Source organism: Salvia miltiorrhiza, chromosome 7 (genome assembly GCF_028751815.1).
Source record: "Salvia miltiorrhiza cultivar Shanhuang (shh) chromosome 7, IMPLAD_Smil_shh, whole genome shotgun sequence".
Classification (NCBI taxonomy): Eukaryota; Viridiplantae; Streptophyta; class Magnoliopsida; order Lamiales; family Lamiaceae; genus Salvia; species Salvia miltiorrhiza.
The window spans coordinates 9,413,986-9,429,000 of NC_080393.1; the positions used below are offsets into that span (position 1 = coordinate 9,413,986).

Consider the following 15,015-nt stretch of genomic DNA (forward strand, 5'->3'; position numbering starts at 1 on the left):
AAAAAAAAAGTGAAGATACAATTTGGATCGAGAACTTCTCCCGTTCAATTGGAGGATATGGATCGTGAATAAATAAATAATGGAAACATACATGAAGCACGTTTTACATGAGTGTGACCTAAAACCCAATTTGTTCAAACTCGAAGCCCAAAAATTATAGCCCAAACGAAGCTCAATTTTTGTTATGTACTTTATATATATATATATATATATATAAATAAAAAGCAAAGATGTTTCTAGAAGCGGCAAAGTATCTCGTAGACGCATCTCGGACCACTGGGCCATTATTATTATTTTTTTGTAATTATTTGTTAAGTATTAATATTAATATTCCACACAATGACGCAAACCCTGGATCCTTCTCTACTTATAAACCCGTCTAAATTTTCATTAGATTTTTATTTTCTATTTTTATTTTTATTCTCCTTCTCACTCACAGTAGAAAATCCCACAAATTCTTCTGCGCGGCGCGCTCGATCTGCTCTCAGGTACTTTTTCCTATCGAATCCTGATTGCTGATGTTGCATCGTACGTTAATTTTCAGATCTAATCATTCCCAGTGCTTTTTTTTTAACGCATATGTTGTGTTGTGTGGACTTTCAAATGAATGGAATCGGGTACTGGAATGTGTATTTGTGGATTCACTTCAGTAGATTCGATGAAGTTTGTGTCTCTGCTAGGGCATTTTCATTTGTTGCGGGGTTGTTTTAGTACAATTTGGATGAAGTCATTGTTTTTGAGGTACTGGAGCTTGAGATTGTCTTCATTGACTCATTGGCCCTGAGTTCGATGTATAGTGGGCTTATAATTCGCTTTCCATCAGTTTCCATGTGTAGTTTGTTTATTTGATTGGGTAGTTTGTGTGCTGATTAGTGTACAAATTTTGTTGTCTGATACGGCAATGTGTGTGCATGAGATGTTGATCGGGCCACGAGTGGAGGTAGTCTCAGCTTGTTCGTTATTATTTTACTGTATGCTGTTAGCAGCAGGGTCTTGTGCAAGTTCTTAAAATAGGCCCTTATTAATACATTAAAAATAATATAGAAACAAACAAATAACATAAGAAAGAAATCAAACACTAATACATGTACTTAAAAAGTGTTGATCCGGTTGTATGTTTTGAAACAAAATCACTAACAATCCTTTCTTGATCAATTTATTCCGAAAGAGTTCGAAATCTGTTGGCAATCTGGGGGTTAAAAAATCTACTGTTAATATAGATCAATTTCGTCCAAAAGAGTTTGAAATCTGTTGAGAATCTGGGAATTACAAATCTACTGTTAATATTGAAGGTAAGGGCGTACATTAAATTTTAACGTTAAAAAACCTTAAACTCGCCAATCTGCTTTGAAAAAGCCTAAGCCTTAGGCCTTAAATAAGCTTAAATTCCGCCTGATGCTCACACGATGCCTTAATTAACCAAAAAACTTAAACTCGCCAATCTGCTTTGAGAGGGCCTTAAATAAACTTAAATTCTGCCCGATGATTGCATGATGCATTAATTATCCAAAAAATTGAAAGAAAAAAAATCGCTGAAGGGAATCGAACCTGCGACTCATCATTCCAAGGCAAGCACTTTGCCAACTGCGCTATAAAAACTAATTGTATGCTTTATGGTATAGTATATATGATACATATATTTAGGGAGCCTTCTGCTCTCACCCATCGCGCACAGGCCCAAAACAGCCCTGGTTGGCGGTATCAGATTATTGCAATTTTTATGTCAATGATTACGTGCATATTGCCATTTTTTTTGTTTGTTAATGCTGGTAATACGCATTGTAGTTATTATGGCGGTGACTCTAAATTGTAAATTTTTTATGATTCAGGTAAATACTTGTCACGTTGCAGAGGGACTTTGCTGCAACTTCAAGTATTAAAGTAAACATGAGTGTGGTAGGTTTTGATGTTGGGAACGAAAGTGGTGTTGTTGCAGTTGCAAGGCAAAGAGGAATCGATGTTGTGCTCAACGATGAGTCCAAGCGTGAAACTCCTGCTATCGTATGTTTTGGTGAGAAGCAGCGATTTCTTGGAACAGCAGGGGCTGCATCAAGTATGATGAATCCAAAAAATACAATATCACAGATAAAACGCTTTATTGGACGTAAATATTCAGATCCCGAGTTGCAGAAGGATATCAAATCATTGCCATTTTCAGTCACTGAAGGGCCTGATGGATATCCTTTGATTCATGCTCAGTATTTGGCGGAAAATAGGACCTTCACACCTACTCAGCTTTTAGGAATGGTACTTTCTGATTTGAAGATCATCGCCGAAAAGAACTTAAATGCTGCTGTCGTAGACTGCTGCATCGGGATACCTGTTTACTTTACGGACCTGCAGAGGAGAGCTGTTATAGATGCTGCGACCATTGCTGGTTTGCACCCTCTTCATCTCATTCACGAGACAACAGCTACCGCCTTAGCTTATGGTATTTACAAGACCGATTTACCTGAAAATGAACCGATGAATGTTGCATTTGTCGACGTTGGTCATGCCAGTATGCAAGTATGTATTGCTGCCTTCAAGAAAGGTCAGCTGAAGATATTGGCTCATTCTTATGATCGGTGTTTGGGTGGAAGGGACTTTGATGAAGTGCTTTTCCAACATTTTGCTGCAAAATTCAAGGATGAATATAAGATTGATGTTTATCAAAATGCAAGGGCCTGCCTAAGGTTGCGTGCTGCTTGTGAGAAGTTGAAGAAGGTCCTCAGTGCAAATCCTGAGGCACCTCTGAACATTGAGTGCTTGATGGAAGAGAAGGATGTCCGAGGTTTTATCAAGAGAGATGAGTTTGAGCAGATTAGTATTCCAATTTTGGAACGTGTGAAAAAGCCATTGGAGAAGGCTCTTGCTGATGCTGGACTGACTACCCAGGATATTCATTCTGTTGAAGTCATTGGTTCTGGCTCTCGAGTTCCTGCTATTATTAAAATTTTGACCGAGTTTTTTGGAAAGGAGCCTAGACGAACAATGAATGCTAGTGAATGTGTGGCGAAAGGCAGTGCTCTACAATGTGCTATCCTCAGCCCCACATTCAAAGTTCGGGATTTTCAGGTAAATGTTTCTTCCAGAACCTGTGCACCACTATACTCAGGATCTTCTATGTACTTCTCCTTTTGTTTATCTCACATCCCTATAAACTTCAATGTGGATCCAAAACTGGTTTTTGACGCCTATTTTTAAATGTCAAAAAGTTTGAGGGAAATGAGATGGTAGTATGGATACCTTTAATCTTTGACTTTCAAGAGCTGTATTTTATCTGCTGACATTACTAGATATAGTTTTTTAATCCAACAATTGAGGGATTTGCCATTGGATTATCCTGCAACTTCACTCGATCTACTTGGGTTATGTTGACTTGTCCAGGATATTCCTTGGTCTACTTTCATTTGGTTCATCATTGTACTTATCGAAACAATTTTGGTAATATGATTTTGTAGTGTTCACACATTTATCTTATGTATGATCTTTCCGTCGTGTAGGTTAACGTCTTGAATTCACACTAGCTTTGTAGAGTGGGGTGGTCTCCGAAATTATCACATGATAATTGGACTGACTTATGTATGCTCTTTTCGTCGTGTAGGTTAACGAGAATTTTCCATTTTCCATTGCTTTGTCATGGAAAGGATCTGCCCCTGATACACAAAATGGAGCAGTTGATAATCAGCAAAGCTCTATTGTGTTCCCCAAGGGCAATGCCATACCAAGTGTTAAGGCTTTGACTTTCTACAGATCTGGCACCTTCACTGTAGATGTACAATATGCCAATGCCGGTGAATTGCAGGCACCTGCAAAGATTAGCACTTACACGGTAGCTAGTTGTGCATTCTTTCCATTCACTATTACATTTGTTTCCCGTACTTAACATATGACATATTCTCTTACTGAGCTGCAGGTTGGACCTTTCCAGTCCACAAAAGGTGAAAGGGCAAAGTTGAAGGTGAAAGTTCGTCTGAATCTTCATGGCATTGTCTCGATTGAGTCTGCAACGGTAATATTTCAATATGAAGCACACTAGATTCTTCCATACCCTAATGACATCACAAGCTTGCGGACCAAACTATTGTGCTTTCTTTTAATTGCATTTATTTTCCTATATCACGATTCACGAATGCATTGGGGAATGAACAAATTCATTACTGATCCATCACAGAGTCATGATCAATGAAACTGATGCTCTTTGAATTTCAAACTAACTTGCTACTTGCTAGGGCTGGGCATGAGGTCGGGATCGGGTACCCTACCCGAAAAAATCGGGTACCTGACCCAGAATAAGGCCGAGGAGAGATACCCGAACCCGAACCCGAATTCTTAATCGGGTACCCTAATACCCGACTCGGGTACCCGAGTCGGGTATTAGGGTACCCTAAATTACCCGGTCAAAATGGCAATTTTAAATTCGGGTAAATCGGGTATTAGGGTACCCGAATTACCCGATTTGGCTTAATAGGGTATTCGGGTACCCTAATACCCGATTTTCTTAAAAAAATCGAAAATATAGCCTCTATTTGAAAAAAAATCGAAAATATACCCTTAATACTTAATAGGGTATTCGGGTACCCTAATACCCGATTTTAGACTTTAGTTTTAGTTTTAAGTTTCATATTAAATTTAATTAAACAATTTAAAATATATTCAATAAATAATTCGGGTGTTTCGGGTATACCCGATTTTTTCATACCGATCCTGAATTTTTCGGGTATAGGGTACCCAATACCCGATTTTTTTTGGCTCGGGTAATCGGGTACCCTATACCCGATCCCGAACTTCCCAGCCCTAGTACTTGCTTTCGACTTGGATAACATTCAATTCCGTGAGATTTTAGCAAATGAATCGATTAGATTCAGTTGATATTGATATTTTAATTTATATAGAGATGAATCCTCTTTTATGAGAAGAGGAGTTTGTTGAACATTATGCTTTTGTGTTCCGTGTTATTGCAGTACACAGTTATTTGGATGTAGTATTTATGGGGTTTTGATGTGATCCTGTGGCTCTGACTTGAGTAATACTATGACATATAGGTCAATGAGTTGGATGTTATATGGTTTGCAATTGGAACCGAACCGATAAAAGCATTCAAATCTAGGAAAATTGTATGTTTATTGATCCAATCATAATAAATATTGTAGTAGGAACTGAAGCAAATTAAAGTGGATTTTATTTTGTTATATTAACAGTTTCATTGGTCTACTGAGATAGTTAATCTTAAAGTCATTCCTTCTGTTCTAGTTCGTGTGAGGAAGAGAATGTTTCTATCTTTTCCCTTGAAATTCTAATTGGTATGCCTTGCTACAGCTCTTAGAAGAGGAAGAGGGGGATGTTCCAGTTGTAAAAGAGCCAGCTAAAGAGGGGACCAAGATGGAAACTGATGATGCTCATCCCAGTACCACTGAAACTGATGTAAATATGCAAGATGCTAAGACTGATGGCCCTGGAGCTGAAAATGGTGGCCCCGAATCAGGAGATAAGACATCTCAGATGGAAACGGATAAGGTTAGCTTTAAATGATAATTTTCCTAGTGATGATGATTGAGCATATGTTTACAAACCGTGAACTATATTTAGGCTTTTCAATAATTAGAACTTTTACGCTACTTTGGGACCTGTGTCTCAATAAACTAACTTAAAAGATACTATCTGATATCTGAGTATGGTTGTTTGGAATTAATTAATTCATAGCTGATGTATTGATACGCGAGAAGATTGCATTGAGCTATCCATGGAAATTCTTTGATTTTTATTTTGCATTCATCTCATGATATTCAAGCTTTAGCCATTGCTATCTATGCACCTTGTAAATAAATGGTTAAAGTTGGTTTCCATCTCGCTATTTTATACGTGGTTTCAAAGTGATACCCTAACCCCGAGGTTGATCCATGGTTTTATTTTCATCAGGTGGAGGCACCAAAGAAGAAGGTTAAGAAAACCACTGTCCCTGTATCAGAAATTATATACGGAGGTCTCGCTGCATCCGATGTGCAAAAAGCTGTGGAGAAGGAGTTTGAGATGGCTTTGCAGGATCGTGTTATGGAAGAAACTAAAGATAAAAAGAATGCTGTAGAGGCTTATGTTTATGACATGCGGAACAAGGTATGCATCAATATAGGTCTTTGCTGATAAACTTAACCTTTTAATTCTAACCATTCTTTCTGACTGCAGCTTCATGACAAATATCACGAGTTCGTGACAGAATCAGATAGAGAGCAGCTTATTTCTAAACTACAGGAGGTGGAAGATTGGTTGTATGAGGATGGTGAGGACGAAACAAAAGGAGTATATATTGCTAAGTTGGATGAGCTCAAGAAGGTGAGTATCGGGAATTTCATTTATTCTTTTCTCCTCTGTCTCCTATATCTAAAAGATGATAATGACAATTTCTGGGTGTCCCCTCTTTTAGCAAGGTGATCCCATTGAGGAGCGCTTCAAGGAGTACTCAGAGAGAGGAGATGTGATCAGTCAGTTTATTTATTGCATCAACAGTTACAGGGAAGCAGCAATGTCGAATGATTCCAAGTTTGATCACATTGAACTGGCCGAGAAACAAAAGGTGTGTTTCCTTGAGAAACAAAAGTTTGCTTATTTGGAAGGAGTACTGTGAACACTTGAGTCAGTTTGTGTTACCACTCTTTAGGTTTTGAGTGAATGTGTTGAAGCTGAAGCTTGGCTTAGAGAGAAGCAACAGCACCAGGATACACTTCCAAAGTACACGCCGCCGGTTCTTTTGTCTGCTGATGTCAGGAAGAAGGCTGAATCTCTTGACAGGTACTTGATAGATAAATAACAGAGAGTCTCTTTTATTTGTCTTGAATTGGTGTTTATAGTTTCTCCATGTGAAATTCAAGAAAACGATATGCTTTCACAGGTTTTGTAGGCCGATCATGATGAAGCCAAAGCCAGCGGCAAAACCATCCACTACTGAGCCAACACCTCCAGCGCCGTCTGGAGGTGAATCTCCTCAAGGGACAGAGAATGGCGAAAACACCAACGCTGCTGGATCCGGAAACGAAGCACCACAGCCTGCCCCGGAGCCCATGGAAACAGATAAGCCTGAGAGCGGAGCAAGCTCAGGTTAAATCTGCAGCAGACATTTGTTTTAGCAGTGTTTTGTATCGGCGGATTTGAGTTCTTGTGCAAGGATTTGGGACTTGTTGGTGGGCTATGATTTGACCTGCATGGAAAATGTTTGATAAATATTTCAGGTGGTGGGGAATCATATCATATTATATTTATAGGTGCGTCTCTGTAACTTTGTTATGGAGAAGATAGGTTTGACGATGTACACCCGCTTTGACTCTTACAAGGGTTGTGCACTGCTGAGTCTCATTTTTATTTTATGTATCGAATTTTTGCCGTATTTTTTAAAATGAAAGTCTATCTGTGCTGCTGGCCTATAACTTGCTTTTGTGTTTTCCATTTAGGGGTGTTATTTTTCAGTACTAGTCTTGATGGATTAAAAATAAAGGCTAATAATTTATTTACTTAGATAGATTGAAACTTAGACATATTGATTATTTTGTTATTTAAGTTAATTTTGCTTGATTTATATCACATGAAGAATGTGGGATTAGAAAAATTTTGCTATCGAAGATTACTTTATCAATTATGTAAATAAATCTCATTTATTTAATTGTTGTTTGGTCCTCGATGGGTTTGTGTTCCCTTTTTCGGGGTTGTTGGTTGGAACACTCTGAAGAAAGAAGTTGATTTTGTAAAATGAGGCACTCTTTCGGTTGCACCATGCAACTGATTTTTGAATGACACTACTTCAACATACAAATGACACTTTATTTGAAGACTTTAAGTGTCATTTGTATGTTGAAGTAATGTCATCATTCGGAAATGTTCAAGTGTCATTTCCCCTGGAAACCAGTTGCATGGTGCAACTGGTTGCACATGAGTATTTGTGTTGTAAAATACTAGTGTTATGCTTGTGTGTCACTATGCTCGTGCATGGTGTTATTTATTATTATTATTATTATTATTATTATTATTATTATTATTATTATTATTATTATTATTATTATTTATTTATTTATTTATGTGATAGTTTTTTCAGTGTTTGTTAATATCATAGAGATGTTACTGTTTCACAATGTACAAGTTTTGGAGTTTGAAGAACCGCATAATATTTTACATGTTTTTATATTTAATAAAATAACTTTCTATAATATCTTAATACTATCATTTTATATTTATTGAAATACCTTATTTGAAATACTATATAAATTCCTTCAATATTTTCCTCAAGTACTTTCTTTTGTAATTCTTTATTTTAAGCATATAAACTTATTTTATTTTAGGTAGGAATATCCATTGGGCTAGCTCGTTTAATTTTGGATTTTTTTTGTTCAACTATTTGGGGTGTTCTTTTTTTCTTTTTCTTTTTTATAATTTCTATCCAATTATTTTGGTCCTAAATCTTTAATTTTCAAGCTAGCCAATTCAGTCGGAAAATTTACGAAAAAATTTATAACATACTCCCTCCGTCCCTGAAATAAGTTCATCTTTTTTTCTTTTTTGGGACGTCCCCCAAATAAGTTCCTCTTTCTTTCTTTCCATTTTTGGACAACTACCCACCACTAATAATACTTTATTTATTCTTACTTTTCACTTTTTCACCACTCTCAATACTAATTAGTATAACATTTTTTCACCTTTTCATCACTCCCAATACTAATTATAACATATTTTTCTCTACTATCAATACATAGACACTTTACCATTTTTCCTTAAAGCCCGTGCCGTCTCCAAAGAGGAATTTATTTTGGGGACGGAGGGAGTATATATTTAAAATAATTTTCTTTTAATAAAACAATACCAGATTTTATTAATTAAGGCACTTAACTTTGTGTTAGATATGTGTGTAATTTCAATATCAATCTATATGTGTTTAATAAGAAACTTTTCTTTTAACATCGATTTACATAAAAATTGATATTTCCTCATTCTATTATAAAAAAATTATATAGGCTAATTGAGTTTGCATCAGGATTAAAAAAGTTGTTAAAAAATAAATTATAAAAGTAAATTCCTAACATATCCATATTTATTTTTTGATAATTAATTAATGTAGAGTTAATCAAAGAATTAAATAAGGGTATGTTAGTAAATGAGTTAAAATGCATCTTTTATGGAAATTAGACTATATATTTGAGAGATCCAAAAAAGGAAAACAAGCCTATATAATTGGAATGAAAGGAGTAAGAAATTTCATGAGAGGTAAATGTACATTTAACTTAAGTGATTATATTCCGCCTAAAAAAAACTTAAGTGATTATATTTCTTTAAATTTCATGTAAGATTTTTTTTTTATATATTGTGCATTAAAGAAAACAATAACAGAACTCACAAGTATTAAAATCTTTTATCAAATTCAAAATTAAAGTAGTAAAATTTAACAATAATAAAAAAAAAATCGTTTAGTCGGACTAATCTTATCAGACTCAGACTATTTTGGATTTGGGGTGATATTGGGCTTGTTTATAATGCGGGGGTATGTGAGTACAAATTTATAGTTTTGGGGTGTAAAGTGTAATTTATCATTTTATTTTGGTCTGGGGTGGGGACTGGTTTGCTTCCATTTTCAACTAGACTCCTCGGTTAAAATCCAAACTCTAGAACTGGAAGAGGTATGCATTTCTCTTTTATCTTTTTCGATTTCTCCGTATTTATTTCGCTTCAGTTTTCCCGGCTGAAATCGAAAAACGAATGCCGATGCACAAAGTTATTGGGCCAAGACAAATTGGAGGGATTTCATTCTGGTTTATGTCTGATAAACATCTTCTTTATATGATTCTATCATTAGCTAATGTAGGTTTTGATTATTTTCTTGTTGATGCTTTCGGTCTTCTATTTTGGAAGTTGGTACCTTGCGCCTGAATTGTCTAGTTTTCTTCTAATAGTTTTTGGATGACTGCAATTTTCAGGTAGTAAAATCACATCAATGCTTCTAAGTATGAATTTTTAATTTGTGTAATGAAGATGGCTGGCAGCACGATCTTCTGGAGACGAGGAATTTCTACTTGTTCTTGTTTATTTGAGAGAATCAAGCAGACAGGTGAAGATTTCTTACCCTGAATCTGTGTTTTTTTTAAAAAAAATTATTGATTACGGTTACGCTGTGGTTTAGCATTGTGATCCTTTTTATGTTTACTCTGTTAATAAACTTAATATGGAATGCTAGGCAGTTTCAGTTATGTGATAGGTAGAGTGAGTGAACTCTTTTTTGTTTTGCAGAAAGTGAAATTGTTCAAATGTTCCGGTTAGGAATCCCGAAAGATGAGAAAACGGGTTTTGGAAACCGGTCTGCTATAAGGAAGAACAGCCCGGCAAGGGAACTAGATGAGAGGTTTATTAGGATCTTGAAAATATTTAAGTGGGGTCCTGATGCTGAAAAGGCTCTGGAGGTTCTGAAATTAAAGGTTGATCATAGATTGGTTCGCGAGGTTTTGCAAGTAGACGTGGAGATCAATGTGAAAGTGCAGTTCTTTAGGTGGGCTGGGAAGAGAAGGCATTTTGAGCATGACTGTACCACCTACATGGCTTTGATTCATTGTCTCGAGGAAGCGAGGCTGGTTGGTGGAATGTGGAAGATGATTCAAGAGCTGGTCAAGAGTTCATGTGTTATTGGGCCGTCTGATCTGTCTGAAATCATTAGAGTTTTGGGCAGGGTGAAGATGGTGGACAAAGCGCTCTCGATCTTTTATCAGATTAAAAATCGCAAGTGCAAACCAACTGCTACCACATACAATACTATCATTTTGATGCTGATCAAAGAGGGTCATTATGAGAAAGTTCATGAGCTATATAGCGAGATGTGCAGCGAGAGTGATTGTTTCCCCGACACTGTAACATATAGTGCTCTCATATCTGCGTTTGGGAAACTAAGCCGCGGTGATTCTGCTATTAGGCTGTTTGAGGAAATGAAAGAGAATGGTTTGTCACCCACAGCAAAAATATATACTACAATGTTAAGTGTTCTCTTCAAACAAGGTAAGCCTGAAAAGGCATTAGGATTAGTTCAAGAGATGAAGAGTGCAGGTTGTGCCCCAACTGTGTACACATATACAGAAATTATCAGAGGTCTAGGCACAGCCGGGAGGGTTGAAGAAGCTTATTCAATATTTTTAAACATGTTGAATGATGGTTGTAGGCCAGATGTCGTGCTCATAAACAATGTAATAAACTTCTTGGGAAGGGGGGGAAGGTTGCCTGATGCGATCAAGCTCTTCGAAGGAATGGAATCATTGAACTGTAGTCCAAATGTGGTAACTTACAACACTCTCATTAAAGTTCTGTTTGAATCAAAAGCGCCGGTATCTGAGGTCATCTCGTGGTATGAGAAAATGAAAACCAGTGGTGTTAGTCCTAGTGCATATACTTACTCAATCCTCATAGATGGGTTCTGCAAGAAAAATAGCTTAGAAAAAGCATTATTAATGCTTGAAGAGATGGATGAAAAGGGTTTTCCTCCATGTCCAGCTGCTTATTGCAGCTTAATCAACAGTCTTGGCCGATCAAAACGGTATGATGCTGCTCATGAGTTGTTTCAAGAACTTAAAGAAAATTGCGGATCCTCAAGTGCTCGTGTGTATGCTGTGATGATAAAACATTTTGGAAAATGTGGACGTTTGTCTGAGGCTGTCGATCTTTTCCATGAGATGAAAAGACTTGGTTGCACTCCGGATGTCTACGCCTATAATGCTCTCATGTCGGCTATGGTGAGGGCTGGCATGACAGACGAGGCTCAATCATTGTTTCCAAGAATGGGAGATGATGGTTGTGCTCCTGATCTTAACTCACACAACATCATTTTGAATGGCTTGGCCAGAACAGGTGGGCCAGAACAGGCGATGGAGATGTTCACGAAAATGAAAACTTCTGAGATGAAGCCGGACGCTGTCTCCTATAATACACTTCTAGGTTGCCTCAGCCGTGCCGGTATGTTCGAAGAGGCTGCAAGGCTAATGAAAGAGATGCGCCAGAATGGTTTCGAATATGATGTCATAACGTACTCATCAATACTCGAGGCTGTTGGTAAAGTTGATGAAGATAAGCCTGCAGCTTGATAAGCAACATATGGTAAAAAGCCATTGATACTTATCTTTTACCCCTTGTGTGTTTCCTTCACAAATATTCTAGATCTATAATTGAAAAACACTTGGATTGCAGCCTTTGTTGAAGTTGTCCTTTTAGCTGGAAATTGCATAGGAGAGGGGAAAACCTTTTTGAGTTTGGGATAAAGAATCATTAGTAGAACATTAATCATACCTCAACTGTTGAAATTCTGACCCTTCTTTGGGTGTTATTTTTATTGCTAATTTGCTACAGAAGGAAAGGTTGAGACTTTTAATTGTAATGCTTTAAAAGTTGTGTTTAGTTTGCAATGAACAATTAATATGTCGCAATCTATTTTCGAGTTGGTACTTAAAAGTGTATCTCGCAATCGACTTTCATATGTGAATTTCATGCACCCTAGTTATTGAACTAACTATTCTAAGGGGATGAAGGTGTATAATATACTTGTGACGTCCAAATGTCATGCAAACGAGCCCTATAAGAAAAAACATGACAATATAACTAAAATAAATTAATATAATAGTTTGGGAAAAGGAAATTCATACACATTCAAGAAAAATATGAAGCATGTAAGATGCAAATTTATAGTGGCCCACAGAATTGAGAGCATCCGCAATGGGCTTACTTGATAGCCTACTTGATAGTGGAGAATCAAATTGAGTAAGTAGTGCTGCATTGGGGTTACTTGATAGCCTACTTGATTTTTTTAGTTTTTTAAAGAGGAGAGAGAGATTTTTAAAGAGGAGAAGAGAATTAAAAAAAAAAATTACATCACTCGTGTATACTCAAAGGATCGAGTAGGCCTCGAGTAAGGCCCCCTGCAACACTCTACTCGAGTGCAACGCTCTACTCGAGTAGGCGCTCGAGTAGATGCGTTGCAGATGCTCTGAGAACGATAGCATTAGCATTCTTGAGTTAGGAGATCGGCGATTTAATGTACATAAAATAAGAAAATAATAATTCTTCAACAAAGTCGTTGTGGTATAGTGGTAAGTATTCTTGCTTGTCATTTGGGTGACCTAGGCTCAATTCCCGACAATGGCGATTTTATTTTTAGTTTACTAACAATTCTACATAAAAATAATTGATTTTGCGAATGTGATATTGCAGTGTTTTTTGGAAGAAATTTTATTTTATTTTATTTCTACTTTGCTAATAGTTATGCTAATCCAACATTTTATTTTTACTTTACTAACAGTTCTACATCAAAATAATTGATTTTGCGAATGTGATGATTGTAGTGTTTTTTAAAAGAGTTTTATGTTATTTCTACTTTGCCTACAATTATGTTAATCCAACATTTTATTTTTACTTTACTAAATGTTCTACATCAAAATAATTGATTTTGCGAATGTGGTGATTACAGTGTTTTTTGGAAGAATTTTATTTTATTTCTACTTTGCTAACAGTTCTGCTAATCCAACATCAAAATAATTGATTTTGCGAATGTGATGATTGCAGTGTTTTTTGATAAATCGATGATTGCAGTGTTTTTTTTGCCATACGATGACTCGAAGCCCCGATTTATTCGTATGACTCAATTCCCGACTTATTAATTGGAGGGATAACATCTTTTACTAACTAACCAACGCTTTGTTGTCATCAATGATCGCAGAGTTAAGTGAAAGCATTATCATAAATGATATGACAACAACAATTAAAGCACAATAAGGTAAAGAAAATCTCCCAAATATATGCGGCGTTCCAACAAAAATAAGGTAAAGAAAACATTTCTTTAACAACTCGGAAAAAAGTAATTTATGTATCAATAATTAGGGATGGCAGTGGATCTTGGACCCGGTCCAGATCCGTTACGGATCTGGATCTCAATTTTTTGGACCCTGGATCTGGATCTGGATCTCAGTTTTGAAAACGGATCTGGATCTGGATCTTGAAATTTTAGATCCGGATCCGGCCCAGATCCGACCCGTGGATCCATTTTATTTTATTTATATATATTTTTATTTTATATTTAGTTTACTAATAATATTAACTAAATTAAAAATAATAAATAAATTATATTCAAAAGAATAAAAACTAAAAGTAATTAGATAAAAGTATTTTGTGTTATATTTTTCATGATGGAAATTAGATGTTGTTGATTTTTTGAATTTTTTTTAATTTAATTTAAAAATAGTAGATCCATGGATCTGGACCCGTGGACCCGCGGATCTGACGGATCTGGATCTGGATCCAAAATTTTCAGATCCATGGATCTGGATCTGGATCTGATATATGAAAATGGATCTGGATCTGGTATTGGCCAGACCCAGTCCAAATCTGGCCCGTTGCCATCCCTATCAATAATCAAAATAGATTAGTCTAACTATATATGGGATAATAAATAATAAACCATAAATGATATGACAATAACAATTAAAGCACAATAATCATGAAAGATGTAAGGATCAAGAAGAAAGTTAAAGAGAAGCTCTCTCTGTGGTCGCTCCTCGCGCCCTTTCTCTCGGCATAAATGTGTATAATTGTGTCAAATGTATTTAATGAATGACACAATTAGCATGAATTTTTCAATTTGTATCAATTGTACCATCAATCTTCAGTCACATTTCGCACAAATTGGTATAATTGTGCCAAGTATACCTAATGAATGACAAAATTGGCACGAATTTACTCATTTGTACCAACTTTACCATCATAACCCCACGCCCCAACTCGAACGTGAAGCCCAACCCGCGGGCAAACCCGAATCCGGTCCGCTCTAATTAAGGGCAAAACAATTCGATCTTAAATTTAAAAAATGGCCAAAAATTGTATCTTTTAGATGAGAGGTCAAATTTTAGGCCCACATACACATTAGTAAAGTATGTTGTGAGTGGAGGCTTTTTTTGTATTAAAAAAAACAAGACAAGTACGTACAAAATTAGGTACAAATACAAAACTATGTCAAAATGTTGCCATCAATTACAAGTT

At 36.2% G+C, this 15,015-nt stretch overlaps 2 protein-coding genes across 7 annotated transcripts; both read left to right on the top strand.

Moving 5' to 3' along the window:
- Positions 1-298: 298 nt before the first annotated feature.
- LOC130992406 (heat shock 70 kDa protein 15-like) lies at positions 299-7,400 on the top strand. Its single transcript, XM_057917025.1, has 10 exons — positions 299-488; positions 1,830-3,057; positions 3,587-3,814; positions 3,899-3,994; positions 5,302-5,499; positions 5,902-6,096; positions 6,166-6,312; positions 6,404-6,553; positions 6,638-6,768; positions 6,869-7,400. Exons 2-10 carry the CDS (start codon positions 1,888-1,890, stop codon positions 7,077-7,079), a joined length of 2,526 nt encoding a protein of 841 aa, XP_057773008.1. The 5' UTR covers positions 299-488; positions 1,830-1,887; the 3' UTR covers positions 7,080-7,400.
- Positions 7,401-9,519: 2,119 nt separating this feature from the next.
- LOC130992407 (pentatricopeptide repeat-containing protein At3g16010) lies at positions 9,520-12,438 on the top strand. 6 transcript variants are annotated; one of them, XM_057917029.1, is made up of 4 exons: positions 9,520-9,635; positions 9,933-10,063; positions 10,243-12,087; positions 12,178-12,438. In XM_057917029.1, the coding sequence occupies exons 2-3, from the start codon at positions 9,982-9,984 to the stop codon at positions 12,072-12,074; spliced, it is 1,914 nt and encodes a 637-aa protein (XP_057773012.1). In that variant the 5' UTR covers positions 9,520-9,635; positions 9,933-9,981; the 3' UTR covers positions 12,075-12,087; positions 12,178-12,438. The 6 variants fall into 6 exon arrangements, with proteins under 6 accessions (XP_057773012.1, XP_057773009.1, XP_057773013.1 ...); XM_057917026.1 differs by having other exon boundaries at positions 10,243-12,438; XM_057917030.1 differs by having other exon boundaries at positions 9,582-9,635; positions 9,988-10,063; positions 10,243-12,438.
- Positions 12,439-15,015: the final 2,577 nt, after the last annotated feature.

What these genes read in the sequence shown, in the direction of transcription:
- LOC130992407 (XM_057917026.1), top strand. Translation starts at nt 9,982, where the DNA reads ATGAAGATGGCTGGCAGCACGATCTTCTGGAGACGAGGAATTTCTACT. An exon ending in TGAGAGAATCAAGCAGACAG is followed by an intron (nt 10,064 to 10,242) that starts GTGAAGATTTCT and finishes TTTGTTTTGCAG; the next exon opens with AAAGTGAAATTGTTCAAATG.
- LOC130992406 (XM_057917025.1), top strand. Translation starts at nt 1,888, where the DNA reads ATGAGTGTGGTAGGTTTTGATGTTGGGAACGAAAGTGGTGTTGTTGCA. An exon ending in TCAAAGTTCGGGATTTTCAG is followed by an intron (nt 3,058 to 3,586) that starts GTAAATGTTTCT and finishes TTCGTCGTGTAG; the next exon opens with GTTAACGAGAATTTTCCATT. An exon ending in CAAAGATTAGCACTTACACG is followed by an intron (nt 3,815 to 3,898) that starts GTAGCTAGTTGT and finishes ACTGAGCTGCAG; the next exon opens with GTTGGACCTTTCCAGTCCAC.